Source organism: Zosterops lateralis (genome assembly GCF_965231275.1).
Source record: "Zosterops lateralis genome assembly, chromosome: 3".
Lineage (NCBI taxonomy): Eukaryota > Metazoa > Chordata > Aves > Passeriformes > Zosteropidae > Zosterops > Zosterops lateralis.
The window spans coordinates 92,001,179-92,026,013 of NC_139764.1; the positions used below are offsets into that span (position 1 = coordinate 92,001,179).

At 33.5% G+C, this 24,835-nt stretch overlaps 1 protein-coding gene across 1 annotated transcript in view; it reads left to right on the top strand.

Annotated features, from left to right (window-relative positions):
• The window catches only part of CSMD1 (CUB and Sushi multiple domains 1), a 1,076,561-nt gene that overhangs the window by 831,706 nt on the left and 220,020 nt on the right, over positions 1-24,835 (top strand). Inside the window, exons 16-21 of the mRNA XM_083857383.1 lie at positions 1,327-1,465; positions 5,491-5,678; positions 13,296-13,484; positions 17,159-17,275; positions 18,688-18,903; positions 22,022-22,210. Coding sequence (XP_083713509.1) covers positions 1,327-1,465; positions 5,491-5,678; positions 13,296-13,484; positions 17,159-17,275; positions 18,688-18,903; positions 22,022-22,210 — 1,038 coding nt within the window. The remainder of the gene's footprint in view (positions 1-1,326; positions 1,466-5,490; positions 5,679-13,295; positions 13,485-17,158; positions 17,276-18,687; positions 18,904-22,021; positions 22,211-24,835) is intronic.

Below are 24,835 nucleotides of genomic sequence, written 5' to 3' on the forward strand. Positions count from 1 at the left end.
GTTTTAGTAACATGTATGGCACTGTGTCATGCAAAATTCTCAATGTCAAACCGATGAAGTAGGGACTAGAGAAGTGAAGTGGACTGAAAACTGACTGAACTATTTGGCTCATAGAACTGTAGGCAGTGCCACAAGGCACAGCTGGAGGCTAATTCATAGAGGTATAGCCCAGGGGTCAATCCCCTATCCAATACTGTTTAAAATCTTCAGTACTGAATTGAATACTGAGGCAGAATGTACTCTAAGTGAGTCTGCAGATGATGTAAAACTGGAGGGAGTGGCTGATTTACCAGTTATTTGTGATGCTGTTCAGAGGGATGAGAGAGGCAGGAGAACTGGGCTGAGAATAAATGACAGATCTTTCCCATCTATTCAGCATTGGTGAGACTATGTTGTGAGCAATGTGTGCACTCCTGGGATCCACAGTACGAGAAAAATGTGGACATACTGCAGTGAGTCCAGTGAAGGATCACAAAGATAAATAAGGACTTGGAGCATCTGTCATACAAGAAGAGGTTGAAAGAACTGTGCTTGTCTCAGCTGGGAAAGAAAAGGCTCAGGATTCAAGAGGGATCTTGTCAATATATAGGACTTTTAATGAAGATGGAGGTAGACTCTCTCCAGTGGTGTAAAATGACCAGACAAGAGGCAGTGAACAGGAACTGAAATACCTAAATTTCTGTTTAAAGATAAGAAAAATCTTTTATTGTGAGAGTGATCAAACATTAAAACATATTTCCCAGAAAGTCTGGAGAGTGTCTGACTTTGGAGGAAAGGCATGATCCTGACTGGACATGGTTCTGTGCAATCTGTTGTTTTGAGTAGGAAATGGACTAGATGGTTTCCAGACATCCTCTTCAACTTAAACCATTCTATGATCCAATGGAATATTTACAGCTGCCAGTTCCGCTGAGCTCAGTGATTACTCAAAAAGGTGGCACAGTACAATGGTAATTATTACTTGGAACAATTTGTCTGATGCTTTCATGTAAATGTGGAATCATAGTGGATCTAAATATGATGAGACAGTATCATTTTTTAACAAGATGCTGAGCTTTTTAACAGAGGAAAGGCTGGCAGATCCAAGTGCCATGCTCTGTGTGATAAAACATATGGAGAGTAATAAGTGTTGATAAAATACATTGTAGGCCTTATGAGTCTGAAGAAAACAAAGTGTTTTCAGACTCATAACACTGTGTTAAACTATTAAAACTATATTAAACTTGTATTTCTGTGAATTTTATTTTGATTTTTTAAGTTTATTTGAATATATAATATATTAGAAATAACTTGTATGTTACAAATGTGGGTTTTTTTTTCTTTCAGCACCATGTGGTGGACATTTGACAGCATCAAGTGGTGTTATCTTGCCACCGGGGTGGCCGGGATATTACAAGGACTCACTTAATTGTGAATGGGTGATTGAAGCAAGACCAGGACATTCCATTAAGATCACTTTTGACAAGTGAGTATCATAAAGTCAAACAATAAGTAGGATCTAAGCATAAATACTTGTTTTATTATTGAAGAATAAGTATGTACTTTAAGAACCCAAACCACAAAAAGGAACTTCATTGCAACACTCACAGCACTCTTGCCATAAGTAGGCAATCAAAGCCTTCTAATGTGTTGTTTGCTTCCATTGTACTCAGCAGGAAATTCCTGAATTTTAAGATGCTTTTTTTTCTCATTAAGGACTTCATAGTATTTATAGGTTTGTATTTATTTTCAAGCATTTGATCAGAGGCCTGAGGTTCAGAAATGTCTTCTTAAATGGAAATAACAGTTTTAGTTATAAGATGGAGCATTTAAATTTTATGAAAGGAAATGCATTGCCTGAAGTTACAGATGTTTGAATGTGCATGACCTTAACAGTGTGATGGCAATATTTATGAGAAAATTAATGAGAAACATAGGCTTCTGTGGTATGTGTGATAGTTTAAGGACCTAATTTCCTGAATTTTAGACAGATGCAACTACATATTCCATTAGCAGAATTCCAGAGTTTTGTGTACAAATGGAACTGCAATGAAATTGAACAACTTGGAGTTTACCCTGACACAAAAATGAAGAATTCTGATCACATATAATTTTGGAAGTACAGCAGATACACAAATAATCTACTTCTATTTTATCTCAGCATTATTAGCAAATGGATTCTGTTGCCGTTTCCTAATTCTTTCAATTACAGAACAGTATTACCACTCAGCATTTTGGTTTTGGTGGACAAAGAAAAAAACTTGTTAATAATAGTATAACCTTGCCTTTGCAGTAAAATTATTTTCTTTTGTCAACATGAAAGCAAAAATTCCATGGAAAACCTTTTTATTGCGTACGAGAAAACCTGACTTTGCTGTCTGATATAATGTTAGCAAATTAAAAGTCAGTAAACAAATCAGGAACAAATAAAATATTTTTGTCAACTATTTTGTCTAGTTTGGGGAAAATGGAACATTTTTATACTTTATTGTATGACTTGCCTTAAAGACATAACTAACAGAATGAAGCTTTGTACAAATGTGATATTAATAATGTAAATTATCTCGCTCTTGTGCTAATGAAGCTTTAATGTTGCTAGACAAAGGTGCCTTTCCAGAGTCCTCAGAAACTTTCCAGAAGTAGCAGCAAATGACTGCAGGACCCTATGATTAGCGTACATTGAAACATTTTGCATTTCAGATTGTGCCTAGTGACTGGAAGGGTAACAAAAAAGTAAAATCTAATTGATTCAAGTAATGAGGAAAGGGGTAGAAGAATAATGGCTGACCTTAAGACCTTTTGTACTTGGAATATTGATAAAAAACAGTTTGATAATTTATACAACTAACCTCTGTATCTAAAACCAACCCAAATGTATGAAGAATAGTATAACACAGCATCCTTTAAGTCTTTTTAAAATTATCTATGTACATTTGGAGGACGTCCTACATCTGACCTATATGAGTAAGCTGATAAACATTAAAATAAAATAAAAAACCAAAAAGTAACCTCTAATTAGGTACTTTTAGTAGTGATGAAGAACTTCCAATAACAAATTGTCTTGATTTATCACTTTAGGGAAAGTGCAAAGACTAAGAATAAAAACCAACAACAAACCCAGCCCAATTCAAAAAGCAATTTATTGCCTTAAACCCTTAAAATCAGACAAGTGAATTATAAAGTCACATTAGAGTTTAACATGAGTAGGACTCTACTGGCAATAAAGATCATTTTTATAGTAGCAGTTGCTGTTAAGAGTTATTTTCTGGTCTCTGTCTCCAGCAACGGTTTGCCATCCATTGTTGTCACACTGCCCTGCTAAGAAAACTACAATTGCTGGCTGAGAGCACTTTATTCTAATTAGTTTCCTTCACAAACGTAACTGTCAAAATAATTGAACTATTCAATTATTGATCTTGAGTCTATTCATTACGAGTACAAATAAAGTATTTAAACCAGCCTAGCTGTGTCTCTCTGCTTTCATCATTCTGCTGCAGGATAAATCAATGTATAATCTCTGAATTTATGGAAGGGTGCTGAAAAACTGTCAAGTACTTCAATGATGCCTTCTGTAGCTGTCTATTTTGGTAAATTAAATAGAGTCAGTGAGTCTTTGCAGACATGAAAACTTGTGTTTATGCAGCTAAATTGTTGAAATTGTCTCCAACATGCTCCTTGAGTTTGTCAACGAGGCTAAAGGATGTATTTAATAGTATGGATGTAGGCCATTCCATTCTAGCTGATTTCACTGCCAGAAAAGGGTCCTAAAAATGCTTAATGTATTAGTAAACCTGCAAGCCCTGTATTCCACTGTCAGAGTGGATAGATAGCAGTAAAAGCAATCATCTGGATTTTATCCAGCTTATCCAAATAAAGTACCATAAATCTAGAGTTTTCTGTGTGAAGAGGAAGGAATGATATCAAGTGCCTAAGTCAGTTTCCCAGCAGTCATTAACTCTGATAGCAAAGCACAATCTTTCTGACTTCTGGCTGTGCTTTTGTTTTCAAGGAACCGTGAGAGAAGAACTAGAAAGAATACTAAATATTTGCTAAAACTGAACTTGTTCTTATATTGTTCAATATTGATGTGTCTGTGAAGATGTTTATGCAAGAACAATGCTATTTGTTCTGTAAAATGTAATGGCTTGGATGGGAGCTTGGTCATTCTGTCATCATCGCCTAATGAAGTATAAAGTTTATTTCCACTTTGAAGGAATATCACATATATTTCTCCTTTCTTGAGTGTTTTTTGTCGTAATATTTTGCACTTTTCTTTAATTACAAGAATACAGTTTCTTATCTCTAGACCACTAAATGTGTCCCACATTGGCAAGACGGCTAAAGGCATTCACTTTGAAAAAAATATTGTATTGAGTAGGGATTTCTGCTGCTCTCAGAAGTTGAACTAATAAGCCTTATGGGAGTAGAAGAGAAAAATCTCACAACATATGCATTTCTGAAAGATGAAAATAAGAATAATGAGTTTGCATGAAAAAAAATATTTAGAACAGTGTGGATATCTGTGTAATAGCACAATCTTCATTGACAGGAAAATTTATGTGTGCATGGGTTAGATGCTACAGCATATCTGAATCTTATATAACCACAAACTATCTTGAAAAGCTTCTGATGTAAAAAGTGCCAGTTCAAGTTCATCTACAGAAAGAGCAGATTTGTGCTGTTTGGTTGAAGAATGAATAGTAGATGACTGGATACATAGATATCCATTATGAACTTGTGAAATGCAGTGTGGTTAATGATTGGCAGACACATTGACTCTGCTGTTGATTTTTTCTTGTAAATCAACCCTCATTAGTCTCCTTACTTTCCACTCTTGTCTGTATTACCTAGTTGATTTCTTTCTACACACTGAAATAAACTAGAGTCATGCTTATTATAACTGTAACGAATTTCAAAATGAAGCCTAGATTTAAATCCAGTATTTTTTTACTGTTTTATTTCACAAGACAAAAATGATTACCTGAAAGTAAACTAACAAGCTATGTTAGAATAAAATCTTTGGGAAAAAAAATAGAACACTTGACTATCTATAAAACAGCTTTTACCAAATAGCAAATATCAAATAATGAAATGATTGAGATGAAATAATGAAGTGTTACTGAAAATGTTCATAGGGTGTCCAACTATTTCTTAACCTGAGGGTAAAAAATTTCTTGGGTCTTCATAATTGAATTTTGTTTGAGACAATTTGCATTTTTGTACCCAGATTTCCCACTAAACGTCTTTCTGAAGGGCAGTCATACGGCTGATCTGAAGTACACTGAATCCCTTACGATTTTTTTACAATACTTCAAAACAAAGCAAGGAAAATTATGCATGAAACTTTCTTTAATTGCTATTTTTAGTAATACATGAATGGATTTGTAGCTATGTAATTTTTTTATGTATAGTTTTTATTCTTGATCAGTTACAAACAGGGTGCATTTCTGACTGTTGAAAAAAATAACAGCATTTGTCCATCCACCAGCTGACTTGCATATTCCTTTTCAGATTCCAGACTGAAGTTAATTATGACACTTTGGAAGTCAGAGATGGGCCAGCTAATTCATCACCATTAATTGGAGAATATCATGGAACACAAGCACCCCAGTTCCTTATTAGTACTGGAAATTATATGTATCTGCTGTTCACTACAGACAACAGTCGTTCCAGTGTTGGTTTCCTCATTCACTATGAGAGTAAGTCTGGTCTTTCTTAAATAGATTTTTATTTAATCTTGAAAAAAAACCTCATTCATTTAGAAAATGAGGGAACAAATGAGAACAAGTAAAATTCAGTAGTTATATTTGTGGAAGAACAAATTATGTTTACTCTATACTGTACTGACGGATAATTCTGGAAGTATTCACTTTGGAATTTTTTTCTTCATGAGTTCTTTTATGTTATTCAGGGGTTTTACAGATCTAGGTGGTTAATTAAATGCAAAGTAATTTTAGAAACTTTCCCTTGTGGCTAAAAATATATTGTTTGGGTGTCCCCTATTTTACCTCTAAATTTCACTTTCTCTTTCTCTGGTTTTTGTTGGGCTGAACAGACTTGGACACCTTATCAATAATGGTTCCAAAATGCAAATAAAACAATATTAATACATCCATGTGAACTACAGAACATCATAATAGCATTTTCTTTTAAATGTACTGCATAAAATTATGTGTATTAAATGGTCTAAAGTCATGCTGGTCTTTATATGATAGTACAAACATTCACTCAATTATCTACTGAAGAGAGCTTATGTGTTTACTGGGGTTGTGCCTACCTAGTAACATCAATTTTATCATTCTTTTTTGGGAAACTAATGTGATTGCTGTAAATTTTCTGTAATATTGAATTTGGAATAGTGTCCAGATATATTTTATAGTCATATAAAAACTTGAACAAAAAGTAAAAAACTTGTGCAGAGAAAGCTTGCTAAACACTTCACATCTCTGTCAGTGCATTGCACCACATGACTTAAATTAATCCCAGCCTCACTCTTCATATTGTTTTTTTCTCACACTAGATTTCTCACAGAGCTAAAATTGTCTCCATTTTGCCTTGTGTTCTATATGTTCATGTAACATAGCTAAAATTTGCTGCAGAGTCTATCTGCTTGTGCTAGTCAGCATCAGGAGGTCAGTAGCGTTTCTGTATTGACAATTGCATATATGGCAGAGGAAAAGTCATCATAATAACTACTAAGATGGGGATGCTAAGTAGATAAAGTCAGTGTTTTCGAAGAACAAAACCAGGCAGAAGGACCTAATGGAAGTCTTGAGTAATCTGCCAGGAACACAGGAGACTAAAATTATTCTTTGATTTCCCTTGGAGGTTTCACTATAGAAGTTGCTAATTTTAAATATATCACAACAGAACTTCTATTTGTTTCACGTTTCTTAGATTTGCAGAAAACAAGGTAGTCAATTTTAAGCTTTAAGAAAAGTTTCTGAATATTTTCTTTGAAAGTTCAAATACCTTTCTTATTTGGAAGTATCTTAAAAATCTTCAAGTTGTGGTCATAACTTTGATATTAAAATAAATCACTGCATTGTGAAGAAAGAAGGCTCTTAACCTTGCTTAAAATAAAAGGTTCAATATAAGCTAAACTGAGTTGAATCTAAGATGGCAGTAATACTCTATTAAGCTAAAATATGACTGTAATATAGCTTTAATAAATATGTAATCCATTAAAGTTACTGTGAAGGATCTGAAAATAATTTGTTCATTCCTCTCATTAAAGTTCTGTCATTCAGCCGTTTGATGAGACTTCAAACATAGCTAATGCAGACAGTGTTGAATAACTCTTATGCATCTAAGCAAAAAAAAAAAAAAATTAAGTTCCTAAAATATTTCTTAAGTAAAACTACAGATAAAATATTCATTTTTTGCCAAAAATAATTAATCTTTATTTTGGCAAGTGTGCTTCATGCCTCAATTACATTTCCCTGATCTCTCAGCTTCCCTAGTTTATGTTTGGGTAGGGTTTGTTTAGCTGTTTGTTTGTTTGCTTGTTTGTTTGTTTTTGTGGGGGATTTTGGTTCCTCATTCTGTAAAGTAGGTTCTTAGGAATCTTAGTCTTTTCTTAAACAAAAACAGATATAAATACTTTACCTGCATATTCCTTTAATGTAAATTGTTCTTTTCTTTATTAAAGTATGTCTGAAATTTTCTTTTCTTCTATAAGAGAACATGATAATTTACAAAGCAAATTGATCAATTATTTCTTAAATCCAAATGTTTTGCTTCAAAGTCTATGCTGTGGAGTGATATTTCCTTTGATCCTAAAATTTAAAAAATAGATCATAGTCATGCATTGAGTCATATTACACTCTACATCAATATATATTTGATAAACATTACAATTCTCTTACATAGTCAGGGAAATAGTTTTAACATCAAAGATTACCCATCTTAGAAAAAGCATTCCTTACTGATGCCATTGAAAAAAATCTACAAAATTAATATTGTGATTTTTCTTAAGTGAAAATCATAAAAATAAAAATTAGAGATGATCCTTTATTCACAGTGTATAAAATCAGGTATTTGTTTAGATTAGTTTTCAGAAAAGATCTTTTCATACTCTGAAATATGCAATCTTCATAGATTTGACAAAGTGTTGAAATCAGTTAGACATCCCACAATCAATTTTAGCCATGATAACATAACATCAGAATACTTCCTTATACTTTTTCCTTTGAGGAAAAAATAATCAATACAGAGGCTAAATAAGAAAGGTAGTTTTTGGGAAAATGACCACAAAATGGAGTTTATGATTCGTAAGAAGTGAAAGAATGAAGCAATATGGTGATTAAATTAATGGCTTTCAAAAATCTAAACCACCAAATTTGGCAGATTGGTAGGTGAATATTCTTGAGTCCTTACAAATAAATTCTGAAAGTCATTTATAAAGGAAATTGAATGAAAAACAGAACAGAAAGTTTTTGGGTTTTTTTTTTAGTGGATTTGTTTAGGTTTTGTTTTGTTTGTTTTGTTATTGTTTTTATTGGTTTTGTTTCATTTGGGTTTTTTTTGTTTGTTTGGGGTTTTTTTTGTTTTTTTTTTTTTTTTTTTTTTTTGGTTTTTTTTTTAATTTTTATATATCTATTAATATTTTAACCAAAATGTCAGCAATCACAGGCAGGACTAAATGTTTTGTTCCTGTTTGGCAACTTTTGCAGAAAATAATAATTTTTATCATTTACTTAATGTCATTAAGTGAACATTTTCAAGGTAAGAGTAAGGCATATGGAGAGAGGGTACTACCCAATATTAAAAAAATAAAAGGTATTTTACTCGTCAGGGAATGTTGAAGTACCCTGTTCTATACTCAGAGGCAAAGAGGAAGGACCACTCCACTGAAAATTATGTCTGAAAATTCAAATCTGTTAGGACGTTTAAAAGAAATTCAAAAGGGCACACACTTTTCCAAGCAGAGATGGAGAAGAAAAAAAAAAAAAAAAGATATTTGGACCAGAAGGATCAAGGACTTAAGTTTTATCTTTTCTCTTGAAAGATACAGGCTTCAAGCTGATAAACAAAATGCTGAGAAATAAATGATTTGTATTGGACAAAAACAGATTATGTCAAACAAATTTAATTTCTTTCTTGACAGGTTAACTGCTTTTGTAGATTTGGAAATGGAAAGGGAAGGAACCAGTCCTGTGCTCACATTCATAAGGCTTTAAAAAATCTTTCAGAGAAAAATATAGAAATTTAGTGTAGATGAACTTATTACAATATAGTAAATGTACGGTAAAGTATAGTAGGCACTGGAAAAATTTTCTCAGAAAGGCTGTGGAATCTCCATCCTCGGAGATACCAGATATACATCCAGAAATGGATCCTCCCCCACACATAGCTTTAGGTGACCCTTCTTGAGCAGTGGATATGGACTACATGACACCCAGAGGTTCCTTCCACCCTAAATTGTTATGTAGTTTCTGTGATGCTGTGGGGGAAAAAAATAAAAAATCTGATGACAATATAAGAACAACTACAATGTTACAATTTGAGGATGAGTCCAACCTACAGTTATAGCGAACACTATAATTGAGAAGGTTAGAATTTAAAACAAGCTGGATGAACTGTAGAAAGAGTATAAAACAAAAATCAGTTTGAGTCTATAAAGAAACATGCTAAGCCTAAATGGGGAAGGAGAAATGACTTGCACAAACACAAAATAGAGATAGAATAGAAAAAGATTTGGATGCCACACAGAACTTACATAATCCAGAGAAAAATGTAGTAGTATTGCAAAAAGTGGAATCTTCTAGACATTGTATTTAACCATCTAAAAAACTAAAAGACAAATTCAGAAAATACATTTGTTTTGTCTATGGGACTGTTTTATGTAGGAATTATTCAAAAATTTTTTCACTTAATTTGATGACCAGGGAGATTATTGTGTCCAGTTTGTGGCATAGTTCAAAAAGAGTAGAGGGTTACTAATATGGAAAATATGGCACATAAAGAATCATTGAAAAGTTTGTACTTGTTTAGAAAAAGTATGACTTGGCAGGCAGGGGGTAAAGTGTGATAATGATGTCATGGTCCCAAGTAGCGAATAATTGCAGTCTGTCCTAGTGTTTGATCTACTGTCTGTGCTCCTTCTCAATCCACCCTTTACAACTACTTTCCAACCATATTTATCACTCTCGTGCCAAAATCTCTCATATCATTTTGTAGTCAGGACTCTAAGTATTGCCCATTATTTAATTTTCAGTTATCTCCTATTAAGAAAAATAATCAAATCTTAGTGCAAAGAAGAAGAAATATTTCTTTTTAGCTATGTTCATGGTTGCTGAAACTTATATATTGAATATTTTTCCCTGGGAATGAAACTCTATTTCTTGAGCTGAGTTTATTTATTTAACATTACTACTTCAGTCAGGAAGTTGGAAGTTGATAAATTTCCTATAGCTTTTGGTCTTCTTGCAAAAATGTGAAACATTGGAGTCAATGTAATTTTGAATTATAATTTCAAAAAGAAACCTATGAGTTTACCTGTTACGTGTGACTCAGAATGCCAAAGCAGCTGATATGTTCAGAGTGGTAGGCTGCCCTAAGAAGAAGTAATTTTAAGAGTGCTGCTGTTGACCTCCACCTACACTAACATATTTCAAAATATGAAGTATGATTTTTCTGAGAAAAAACCTAACGTGTATGAAAGTTAAAATTTCATACAGATGAAATTATTAAGGGCACTCACAGTGCAGAATCTTATAGAACTTAAATGGGTTCTTTGAGACTATATTAAGCAATTTTATCCAGGCAAAGGGAATCTAAGAATACACTGTATTAGCTAATGCGGTGCATTTGCATTAAGAGTATGCAGTCTTGTCTGGAGAAACTTATTCATCTAGAATTTATGTATGTCAGGGTTACCTCATGAAAACTAGATCATAGGCTTCCAAATCTGAATTCTAAGTGAGATATAAGAAGAGCTGGAGGGTACAGAGAATATTTCTCTCTGAAAGCTAGAATCATTATTTATGATATTTTTATTTGTAGTCCTGCTTTCAACACTCATATCTATAGTTCTGAACCCTTCACTTTATGCCCTGATAAATCAATTTTTTCCTTAGTTTCAAACTCCTCCTACTTTGTTCCTAAGGCTATATGGTAATCCATGATAAACAGGGCAGGGCAGTGAACTGAGAGTACAATTTCCACAGACAATTAGAGATGCACAAGCAACTGAGAGGACCGGCACCTTCTTAACCCTTTAGAGGCCTAAGAAACTAGGAAATGGCTGTGGAAAAACCAGTTGTGGTGGAATAACCTTGGCTAGATCCCAGGTGCCCATATCTTAAATACACCTTCCCCCCTACCCCTCCCTTCTTCTCTGGCTGAACTTCACTTTAAATTTTATCTACCTCCTCTTTCAAGAGGTGCAGAGGGACAGGGCATGAGGGTTGTGATCAGTTTATCAGACATTATCTTTGTTGCTCATTCCTCCTTGGTGGAAGGACACCTCAGACTCTTCTCCTCTAGCACTGGATTCCTCGCCCAGGAGACAGTCTTCCATGAATAATTAAAATTTGAATGCTTCCCCTGATCAACAGTTCTTAATGAATGGCTCCTGGCATGGGGTGGAATCTTTCAGGAACAGAGTGCTCCAGTGTGGGTCTCCCACAGGGTCACAAGTCCTGCAAGCAAAGTTGTTCCAGCATGGGCTCCTGTCTCCATCAGCCCACAGATCCTGCCAGCAGCCTGCTCCAGTGTGGACTTCCCATAAGACCACAGACTCCTTTGAGCATCCATCAGTTCTAGAGTGAGGTCCTGCACAGGCTGTAGGTGGACCTCTGATCTGCTGTGAACCTTCAAGAGCTGCAGTAGGACAGCTGCTTCACCAGTGTGAAGCATGGGTTTCAGGGGCTTCCAAACCTTAAGCACTTCCTCCCTCTTCTACTTCAGTGACCTTAGTGTCTCAGAAATTTTGCTCTCATGTTCTCACTCTTCTCTATGGGTGCTGGTTTTCTGCATCAGCTTTTTGCGTATGCTATCAGCTTTTAGCTATGCTATCCCAGAGGCTTTACCACCATCTCTGAGGTGTTGAGCTTTTACAGGCTCATCCTGATGCCAGATGGCATTGGTTCTGTTGGACATGTGGGAAGTTTATGGCAGCTTCTCTCAGAAGCCACTCCTGTAGCCACCCCTGTCTACTAACTAACACTTGGCCATGCAAGCCTAATTAATACAGGGGTGAGTGTGACAGGGTATTTTAGCTTTTGGTTTTGTTTCTCATGATCCTAGTCTATTTTTAATTGCCATAAAGTTAAATTATTTTTTTTCTTAAATTGGTTTGACTGTGATGGTAATTAAGTGATCTTCTTGTTTTTGTCTTATCCTTTGGATTTCTTCATATTATTTTCTACCTTATTCTCTCCCCCTGTACTGTTGAAGAGGCCAAGGAGAGAGTACCTGGATGGGAAACTGGAAGCCAGACAAGATCAATTCACCACACATAGTAACAGAAAAAAAAACAAATTCCTATATCCCAATTGAGAGTCTCTATTTATTTCCCTCATGTATATATATTATTACTCATTATATTATTAATTTCCACAATCGTTTGCTATCACTAGAAACACAATGTATAATGATCAGTTAATGAACCTTCATTTCATAATTCCAAGGAGTTTTTTTCAGTGGATAGCTTCAGGTTTATTTGCCAAAAACTATTTAATCTCTCCTGTAAGACATAATTACCAGAGACTCTTTCTGCCAGATAGGAGTTATACAATTATGAAAGGTATATTATTTGTCTTTTTTTTTTTTTTTTTGTGCATAGGATAATATCTGTTAGAATTCAGTAGTTTGTGAGCTCTTCAATTGCAGTTTTTTGACATTGCTTCTTATTATACCAAAGAATCATAACTATGCAGAAGAAAATTGAGTTTTCCTACAGTATCAGAAACTGAACAGATGAAATAATCAAATATGATTTACATACTAGCAATTTTTTTATTTATACTTTGAACTGTATGATATATCTATAGTTTCAGATGTCCAGTACTTTTATTGGTTTGGTGTTTTTAATTGATTGACAAAATATACCTTAAAGCTCCAGTCTTTTTCTAGTTCATTTGGAATTCTCTATTCTATGAAACTTAAAATTGGAAAACTGTTCTGTGAGTCAGATAACAGCTAGAGAAAGGGTTTTATATCCCATATCAGTTCTAAGGCAATGCTAACTAGGATCTCTTGGAGGCTCTTTCTTTCTCTTGTCTTCCTTGTTTTCTGTTTTGTTTGGCAGTTTTTTGTGTTTACTATCTGAAAAAAAGGTGAAAAAACAAAATTAAATCTGTGTGTTTCAGGTGTTACTCTGGAATCAGATTCCTGCCTTGACCCGGGAATTCCTGTGAATGGCCATCGCCATGGTAACAACTTTAATATCCGCTCCACAGTAACCTTCAGCTGTGATCCAGGATATACACTAAGTGATGAAGAACCTCTCGTATGTGAAAGAAACCATCAGTGGAATCATGCATTACCCAGCTGTGATGGTAAGTGTCAAGCTCTTCTGATGGCAGTTTAAAGTCCACAAAAGTTAATCTACTATTTTTCAAAACTAATTAAACTTGTCATTGCTACTGCCTCCCTTCAACTGCAGCAAGATCCACACTTAAAAAAAATATTTTATTGTTATTAAAAGCCATGCTTTATATCTCTGTATCAGCTTTCAGTGAAGTACTGAAAAAAATCAGGCACATATACACAAATAGAAAAATTCAGATTCTTGGAGGGTGCCATTGTTCATCTGTGAATCGAAATGGTGCCATACAATTAATACTTTCAAAACAAAGCCAAGAAACTTAATTTATATGTTAAATTCTAAGTACTGCAAACAAAAAAGATTGCTTATAATTTAGGATGTCCAATATTAAAACAAATATACCAATGTCAGCCAATGTAATTAATTTTATTAACATATTTTTTGTTTAAATTTTTGATTAGTTTATTAATTGTTTTGGTGGAGATGAAGTATGAAAATGTCTAGAGCTTTCATGACACATTTTTTAAAATGCTGAATTATTTCATGATTTAACCACAGCCAGCAACCAAGCCTCACACTGCTGCTTGCTCACTCCCACCAGGGAGAGAATTAGAAGGCTAAAAGTGTTGACACTCCTGGGTAAAGACAGTTTAGTAAGAAAACCAAAGCTGTGCAAAGAAGCAAAGCAAACCAAGGAATTTATTCACTGCTTCCCATGGACAGTAGGTGTTCAGCCACCTCTAGGAGAGCAGGGCCCCATCACATGTAATGGTCATTTAGAGTGACAAATATCATCAGCCTGAACTTTTCAGTTTTCCCTTTTTCTCTACACTTTATATCCTGAGTGTGATGCCATATGATGTGGGTTATTCCTTTGGTTAGCTGTGGTCAGCTGTCCCTGCTGTGTCTCCTAACCTCCTACTCACCCCCAACTTTCTCACCAGGGTGATGTATGAAAAGCAGAAAAAGTCGCGGTTCTATAAATCCAAAACACAGGCCCATACTGAGAAGAAAAATAACTATACCCCCAGCCAAAAGCAGCACAACTGTATTCACAAATATTTCTGTGTTCTTTTTTGTAATTGGATTTTTTGGCTAAGTTCTGTTTCTGTGAACCTCTGAATCAACTTAATTTCTTCATGGAATCTTTGTATAGTTGCTACAAAATCCCTTCTATAAAAAGAATAGATCAGCAAAGAAAGGTGCTTGTTTTAGTGAATTACTTACATTAATATATTTGTAACTTACTTTTTGGGTCCAAGGTTTTCATTGATTACAGTGGAATGTCACAGGACAAATTAAGAGTTAGATTCACCAAAGTATTTTAGTTTCTCACTCTGTTTTAAAGTGTTCTGTTTAATCTGAGCACTAGTCTTCTCCTAACTCTTACTACAGCCTTCTGGCCCCATGCTCAAAACATCTAAACCACCAAAAGGTTATTATAGAAATTAGCTAATCTAGCATTCAAACTCACTCACCTTGTAATCACTGCAATTAATTCCTCCTTCACAAGTACAGATACAAAGCATTTTTAGAATTTTTCATTGTTTTTATGGGTTTCTTTCCTTGTTTGCTTTGCCTTGATGGATTGACAAATGCAAAGGAATCTGATGTTTGCATAGCATTCTCTTACTTTTCTATTTACTTTGTAATAAAATGTGTGGATGTAATTTTGAGTCAAAATATCAATATTGAACTCTTTTATTTTGCATATGAATGTTGAACTTCAGGAAAAGCTAGTTAATTTTCACTCATTGAAAGAGATTTTTTTTCCCAGGTCCTTCACCCACTTTCATGTGACTGTATGAGAAAATGTCAAGCCTTTCTGGAGTATGTTCTCTAGGGAAGCAACACACAAGGGCTCAATGTGCATTCAGTCTCTTCTTCTTTTCCTCACAGATTAAACTCCATTGTATTAACTAGTCTAAAAACATTGAATAGGATTCACTCTATTACGTAATCATCCTGTATTTGCCTTTTGAGGCTCAACAAGCTGTGACCCAAATTTTTTGGAATATGACAGATTTAACTGAGGTGGAAATGAGCATTTTGCACTCATCTGTAGTGTACTGATGTTCTCAAAATTTTAACTTCAGAAATTAATTTAGCAGAATAAATGCCTAAGGGCAAAGCATGTTGCTTTATTTCATGCCAACAAAGAAGAAATAAACCGGTGTACAAATGCAAGGTAGTTAAAGTTCCTTCTAAGTAATGTGTCATTCTCAAAATATGATCATTCCAAGGTGGAACATGAAAATAATTTTTGTGTGAGAGCTAAATTAAACCACGTCAAATCCATATTTTTAATCTTGTGTAAAGTATGTAAGTTATTTTGAAATATATAATATCTGCTTTCAGTAATGTCGCACTGTCAAATATTTTTCTTCCTTCTGTGGTGTTTACAGAATAAGATAAGGATTTTTGACTGAGTATATTATTGTTCATTTATGGCACTATAAACCTGATGTCCTTAATGCTATTTTTTATTATTAAGTATTATCAGCCATGTATTTACTGTGGGTTTAGTCAAGTGGGTTTTAATTCATACTTGCATGCAGAAATAACTATATTCAGGTAAAACCAGAAAAGAAGCATTTCCTTTCCTTCTACTTACTTATAAATACATATAAGTTACATAAATTCAAAAAGCATTAAAAACTTTAACAAAAACCTCAGTCTAATAAGAAATGAAAAAAGGAACTTAAGCTATGAACAAACTATATGTATATATATACCACCCATCTACATAAAGGTACTGCAATTTAATGAATATTTTGTCATGTATATTTTCCCATTAATGGCAAAATGTATCACTCTATGTGAGGAAGAAGACTAAGAGCATCTTAATGTTTTGTTGCTTCATTGTTTAAATATTTAGTAAATTAAAATTTAAAAAAACAACAGCATAAAAACTGGACAGCAAGAGATGATGAAAAGCACAGTCATGCTGTATTTATAAGATCTGTGAGCAATTCAGCATGGAAATCTTAAACTTTAATTAATTTGCTATGCAAATTTGAACAGTTTAGTTAAGGAAATTCTACTATGCATAAAATGTTTCCTAACATAGTTCTCATGTCTTCCAAAATATTCAATTACAAATAAATTACTTATGATGGGACAATCTAAATCTTTGAAAAAGAGGAAATTACACTTTTTTTCCCCCTGAGCATTGCAATAATCATCAAATTTTCACTTATTTGAAAAAAAAGTACTGTTTACTTAAGTATTTTTTTCATTAAAAATGCAGTTGCATGCATATGTTTCAAAATATTTTGTGAGAGAAAAGTAGCAACAAGATATTGTTTGAGTTACTTCACAAAAAATTCTCTTATTTCTTACATACTACTGCAACAGAAATTAATACTTGCAATAAAAAAACCCCAAACAAACAGAACTTATTTTTGTATTCTGCTGACTAACAGACAAGGCTGTAAATAAAAAATAAACTTCATTTCAAGGACTAATTTAGAACAAAACAAATTGTTGTCAAAATTAATCTTGCGACTCTGGATTAATTACTGCTTATTTTAATCCTTGACTGTATCTTTAATTTTAAGTGTAGTTAAAAAATGAACACTCTCTTTTTCTTTCTCTCTCTCTCGCAAACCCTTTTACAAGATAGGCTTTTTGCATTACTTCTTTTTCTTTTTTTTTTTTCCTTCTGTTTTTTCTTTCCTCAAGCTTTATGTGGTGGATATATTCATGGGAAGAGTGGAACTGTTCTTTCCCCAGGTTTTCCTGATTTTTACCCAAACTCTTTAAACTGCACTTGGACTATTGAAGTGTCCCATGGCAAGGGTAAGTATCTAAAATGTTTTGCATATATATAATGACTGTATGAGAAAAAAAAATCAGACATGTATGGAAAAAAAAAAAAAAAAAAAAAAAGTTTTTAATGAGTTAAACCAGCACTTCCTGCCATTCCATTGAGGAAGAAGTTTAACTTCCCAAACTAAATATTTTCAAAGGTGGGATTTCCAGTCGGTGTTTATTTTCAAAGGAAGAATTCTTTTTAACAGTTGCTTGAGGCAATGTGTTTTAGTCTCAGAAAAATGGAAAAGAGTAGAAGAGGTAAAACATAGGAAAATAATAGTTACTTGTTATATAAATCTAAATTTCTTTCAAAGATGCCAGGACTGTGTTGATGGCTATTCAATATTATTAAGCATAAAGGAACAGATTTGATCTATTTATTGGTTACCTTAGATTTCAGACCTAAACCATTAGAGCAAAAACTTATATGTATCTTTTTGTTACATATACTGTGGAGTAATATTTGTGTTCATAGTTGATCTTTTCATCTTATACATTAGGGGAATGTGTAAAATAACCTAAGGAAAAAAGCCCAGAGAGTGCCAATAATGTGTTACATACCATTAAAGCAAAACATAATAAAAACTTACTGAGAAGTATATGAGAACTTTCTGCTTTTAAAAATCTTCTTAAAATGGGATTTTTTTTTTGTTGTAAAGTCATAAGACATTTTAAATGTAAATGCGTGAGAAAATGTGCTAGGAAGAATATTGTTCCCTACAGTAAATTTATAACTTTATCATATTTATTGTATTTGAAAATTTATTGTATTTGAAAACTGAACTGTAAATCAAAATTTAATTCATTACTGGATTGGAACTTGGCAAATGAAAAAACAGTCATGATGTCAGGAAAAAGATCACTCCCAGAAAATATGAATCTGTATTTTTGTAAGACTGTACATAAAACTTGTGTATGATTTGTCCTTGTGTTTAGAAACTTCTCTGAAGTTTAGAATTAAAAAACATAATTGTGTTGGAGAAAATGCAAAAATAATACAAAAATACAAAATTTCAGCCAAGTATTAAAGTATATCTCCTTGTTAATAATAAAATCAAGGTAGATATTATAAGTCAAAGAGACATACAGGAACTTGAATAACACCAAATCATACAAATTTGAATTTTCGTACTGCTATATAAAATTAGCACTGAATGTCATTGAGTCTGTTATGGGAACTATTGATTTAAAGTGAGCATCCGCATTGCACATATTGTTCAGTTGAGCTCATGTGGTTTCTGCAAACTTTACTTTCAAAATTTCAGGTTTTGATTCTAACATTTTCTCAAAATGTTTCTGTGTAACATAAGAATTGCTTTTTGTGTCATCTACATATGAAGAAATAGAAAATTTGATATTAAATGCCTTTCTTTCCCCCCTTTTTAATTCTTTTAAAGGTGTACAGCTGGTTTTTCATACTTTTCACCTTGAGAGCTCTCATGACTATTTGCTCATCACTGAAGATGGGAGCTTCACAGAACCAGTAGCCAGATTAACTGGTTCAGTCTTACCCCCTACAATTAAAGCTGGCCTCTTTGGAAATTTTACTGCACAGCTTCGATTTATATCAGATTTTTCGATTTCTTACGAAGGTTTCAACATAACATTTTCAGGTAATGAATTCCATTCCACTAAATACCCTGAAATGGTTCCAGATGATATTTCACGTGCAGATAACAGAAACATTCTGAAACATGGTAAAAAAAAAAAAAAAAAAAAAAAAAAAGTTAATCAAAATTGTATAGTCTCTATCATAGAAAACTGGGATTAAGGTTTAAAAAGATGGCCAAGAGAATTGAGAAGAATGTTGGAGATTTGACTATTTTAAGTTTTTCCTGTTCTCACAGAAACATTAAAATTGTTAAAAAAGACGTTTGAAGAAAAATAAAAGGGGAAAAAATTACAAAGATAGAAGGTACTGCCTAAAAAGAAAGGAACTACCTTGTTCTAAATTATAGAAACTTTTAAAAAGCAGTGGTATGCTAACTCAGATTCACAAAGGACTTTAAACTGAAGACTGATTTTGAAATAGAAAATGTATATATAAAGATAAAATAAAACACTTGTTAGCTATTGATGTATTTCTACAAATTATCTATTTAAGATATTTGAAACATTTGTTACTACTTCTTATTTACAGTCTTATAAAACTAGATGACATCTAATATACATTTCTCAATAGTTTTCTTTGCCTATCTCCATTACTAGGAAGTAGAATTACAGATGTGCATATTGTAGCAAGGCATCTCAACCCCCAACAAGAGTTCATCTGTTGTTTGTTAGCTGATCAGATAACTCAAACAGGATGAGGTGTCTTGTGAGTTATTTTGGTGCCATAGCCAAAATGGCCAGCGGTCTGGCATCTCTCAGCTGCCAATAAATATCTTAGATTTGAAGTGTGATCTGAAGATAAGCTGTATTTCTTACTGACAGACACCGTACAAGCTAGAAAAGCCACACCAAACTTTCACAAATCAGAAATCCTCTACATTATCCTGGAAATGTGCGGAGTTTCTCCCATGAGTAGGGATGCCTATTTTACAGTTACTCCTCAGGGGTTAAGTGAAGAAATCTGCATACATTATTGTCATTTTGGCGTTAAATTACAATACTATTTCTTTTGCTATCTTTAATAATAGGTACCTTGAAATAGCACACTGTTTTATACTAGGCTGTCATCTACTAGTAGTTTTTTAGTTGTACACTGTGTAGTAATTCTGATTAGGATCTTTAGTCTGTTATCTCTGTCTGTTTAATAAACAATTATTTTTTAAAAATAGACCTGATTTGCCATCATTAGAAATTGTCAGAATAAGTCCTTAAATTTAAGATGCTGCTGAGTTCTGAGGCTAAGGCAGGGCTTGTTCGAAGCTTCCACTTGTCCCATGATACATATGAATGAATGAAGCCCTAGCTGAAATGCACATTCATATGTATATTCTATGAAAAGAGTACATAAGGAAATCACATCAAATCTCCTGCATCCTTTTTCAAGAACTGAAAGCCAATAAGTTTTATTGAGAATTGGCAATGTTTACAGATGACCATGTTATTTATGAGTAATGTATCTCATTTAGCTTGCTTATTTACAAAAGAAAAAAACTACCACACTGATTAGAGCAATAGTGTTGGATTTATGCTTATTAAATGCTAAAATACATTCATTCTGGATAGTTTGGACTCACCAAAGCAGAGGTCAGCATTTCTACAAGTTTGAAATGTAAATGCAAATATTAATTATTTCTCTGATAATTTATCACTAAGTCGAAAGAGTAAAGCATTTGCCAAGTTATGGAAAACCACAGAAAATATTTTGGATGCAAGGAGGAAAATTGTGCAGTAACAAAAAATATGGATCACAGAACTTTTGGAACACAATTGAAGGTTTATGTCCTATCTACTACTGCTACAACATACAGACCCAGCATATGCCATCATTTATATTAAATACACATTCTGAGAAATGTTATGAGGTACAGTAACTTTATTAAACAAATAGCTGATTCTGTTTTTGTACTTTCACACAATCAGAATACCTTTCTTCTTAGTAAGAAATGTTTTGCAAGAACACCTATGTTGAATGTCATCAAACATAGAAATTTGTCATGAAAATTGCCATGTGCCTAAAGGTATGCAACAAGGTATCTCCATGTCTAGCTTAGCCTCTGCAGTATTGAGCAGAGTAGTAGATCATATGTTTTTGAAACTTACATTTGCCAGCAGAAACTGATGTAGTTCATAGATTGCCTCTAATATTCAGAACTTTCCTACAAGACAGTTACTAAAGGGAAGGATTTATTTATTTATTTTATTCCATATATCAGCTGTTTAAAGACTCAGAAAATTTGATTTAGTTTCTTCCCTGACTGAATGGAGTCTCTTCCTCTAAGTAGGTAGATTTGATCCTACTTTCTACTGACCTCCAAGGTTAATGTTCCAGAAAACATTTTTCCTCATCTGTTGCCAGAAGGAATCTGTTTGGTCTTTTGGATCATATTCTGAAAAATAAAAAATCAAACCTTTTCCATTAGGTGTTGAGTTGTTCTCTTTCAACATCTTTTCTCGAAGCAGTTGCTAATGGACATCTGAGGAAAAAAAGAAAAAAAAGAAAAAACGGGGTAAAAAAATGATACTTCCACAGCATATTCTTTGGAGATGGGGAAATGTGTGGTTCATATATTTTCTGAATTTGATTTTCTTCCTATGTAACAGCCCTGATTTTTTCTCCATTAGTCTATTCTGACTCCTGAATTATTCCTAATGTGTAGTTATAAAAGCACACTTTTTGAACATGTGTTCATATGCCTTTCATTCACCTAGACTTTTCTTTGATTTTTAAATAGATTTTCTTCATTACACAATAATTTCTTTCAACTGTAAGTCACACTTCTAGAGCTGTTTGAGAGTTCAGATGAAAAGAAACTAGAATTACATACAAAGGAAGTAATTAAACAAAATTAGAGTAAACCACTTACTGTACAAGCTGATTACAGCTCTTCAAATTAAGAAAATAGATGTAGTGTGGGTAGGACACATTACATATATAATTACTGTAGATACAGGCATAATAGATGTATAGAAACAGTATTGGTTTTAGTAAAGAACACATCTCTGAAATACATGTTTTCCAGCTGTCCCATGCTCACACAGTGCAAGCAATTTGGTAAGTTTGCTTTTTTCCATGTGGATAACTTGTCCAGATAATAATATATTATGTTTTATTGTCTACAGAATATGATCTGGAGCCATGTGATGATCCTGGTGTTCCCGCCTTCAGCAGGCGAATTGGTTTTCATTTTGGTGTTGGAGATTCCTTGATCTTCTCTTGTTTCCCTGGATATCGCCTGGAAGGTGCAAACAAACTCACCTGCCTGGGAGGCGGCCGGCGTGTATGGAGTGCACCTCTGCCAAGGTGTGTGGGTAGGTGGTCACATGCTTTCATTTCATTCATCAAATCCTTAATAGCACATGGCATGTGTCAGAATACTGGGAACAAAGTGCTTGGGTTGAAACAGTTGATCCCCAAGCTATAAAACCTTTAAAGTCAGTGCAAAATATAAGTAATGCATGTCTCGTTTATTTAGAGAACAAAAAATACAAAGAATAATTAGAATAATGCCATCAAATAAGAGCAAAATGTCATGTGAGATAAAATGTAAAAGTAATTATTAAACTTCATGTTTGGCATAGTTAAACTATGTCATACTTTGTCTTTTGGGATGGAGAAATGATGTTTAGAGCTTTTAGGTGAAAATACCCTACTTTAGAGCCCTGCAGATAATTTTAAGGGTCTTTTTCTCAAATTTTGTTGTTATTCTTGTAATAATAAACTTTTGAGATTTTTGAAGTTTATAAACTGCATCACAGCATTTTAAAACTTTATTTTTTAAATTAGTATGCTGTTGTTAAACATTAGTAACTATTAACTCAAAACGAGTAAATGGAGCTCTTGGAAAAGCTCTGGGACTGTATATTATGAAATGTGCACAGTTGCTGTATTTGTGAGATGGTTTTATCTCCACCATGTCAAGTGAATCTCATCAGCTGCTATTGACATAATGCTTCTGAAAAGTCAAATACTTCAATACGCCTCTAAATGGATTTCCTTAAGAGGGTTCTTGTTTTAAATAAGATTTTATTTAATGAAGGGAGAAACTCAGCTTCAGCTTCTTTCTTTTATTTATTTTAAAAAGACAGATCTCTATAACTGAAAAAGTCAGTTACATTGTACATAGAAAAACATAAACTATCTCAAAATTTGTTTTTAAATGGAGTTATTTATCCTATGATAAAAGTATGTTACAGATGAGAGAGAAACAAAAATAATATAGAGTTTGCTATTTATTTGGAAATTCTAGATTTAAGTCTAAAATATATTTGCAGCCCTGGGATATTTGCTTGGTTTGGATTGTTTCTTCATTTGTTTGTTTGTTTTGTTTTGGGTTTCTCTCTTTCTAGGGGGCTTCCCTGTGTTCGACTTAAAACATGTTTAGTTTATTTTAGATATCATAAAATTTTAGTCATCTGCAGAAATATTGTTATCTTATGGTGAAGAAGAGAGACATTCTATAGGATGTATGTTTTTGTAATTTTTTTTAACTTTTAGAAAGCCTTTCCTAAATACGTATAGTAATAAGAGACTCATGCCTGATATCTTGAAAACACTCACTTAGTTATCCTTGTATTGTGAATGACGCATTGAAAAGCCGCAAAGATTATCAAAATATCAATAATTATCTTAATGAAGTTTCAGCCACTGAATTAGCTGTGAATGCATAGGATTAATGTAACCACTTACTGCGCCAGGCACACATATGCCTGTATGTTCTCCCAAATATAATTTAGTGATACATATCTAATCTTATGTATATGTGATATGTCTGCCATTAATTGAAAATGGAATTTATTTACAGAGAGCCCCACAATCCTTTTTGTTATGTTTAGTTTTGAGTAAATTTTTTTACTGGCCCTGAGACACGTCACTAAATCCATGGCACTTTCTAATGGATTAGTACAATCTTTAATAAAATAAGAAAAGACATATGGCACTTCTCTGTGTGCCATTTGTCTTCATTTGATCTCTTGTAGTAAAGCAAGCTAAAGATATATATAATGCAATAAAACAAATGCAAGGAAAGAAACTTTGCTAGGCAGCTGAGTGAAACTGAGGAGGAAATGCATATTCAATGGTCTCCATAGCTGCTTTCATAAGGGATATGTTTCTTAATACTAAGAGGGTTTACAGAAATCCCTTTTCTTGTTGCCATGGCACCTAAGACATTAGGGGTGAAGATATCCTCTTTCCCTGAAAAGGAGTTCATACAAAGACTTCTTCTTTCTCAGAAGAGTGAAAAGCAATGGCTTGTCCTGAAATCTGCTGGGTTTGGAGTGTGCATTCAGAATTAAAACTAGTCTCGATTCAATGGCACAAATTCATAAATACATTACTCGGCTCAGTAGCCTCTTGGTTATTCCTCCCTAACTGTCATTTCTACAAAGACCAAACTCTCATACATGATATATACACATCAATAAGGATTTTTGAGTCCTCCTATGACACATGGTAATACAGTATTTTGTGAATCTTTTAATCAGATTCAGGATGAAAGCTCTTCAAATTTAATTGTATTTAAGTTATGAACTAAACATTCTCATGAGCACATGCTGATTTGTATCACAGAAGTTGCAATCAGTTTCATCTGCTGTTGAAAAACCAACAAATCAATAGGGTTTCCAACAGTCTTGCCCTTCTCCATCCAAGTGAATAATTTCAAGTCCTTCCTCTAGGGTTATCTCAAACATGCAGTGCAATTTTCCTCATCAGAGAACTATTTGTGCCCTTCTATCCTTTCATCTTCCTTGAAGAGTTGTTTTCCAGGTAAAAGAAAAACAGAGCTTGGGAGGTCTAGTTAGCCTAACATCATGGCACCACTATTCTTAATTTAAGACTTTGCATCCTGTATGAACAGCATTATCACAACTTTCAGTGGCCTTCTCTCCGTGCTGTTGGATCTGTCCCTTGACTAGAAAGCAGTCTGTGCCTAC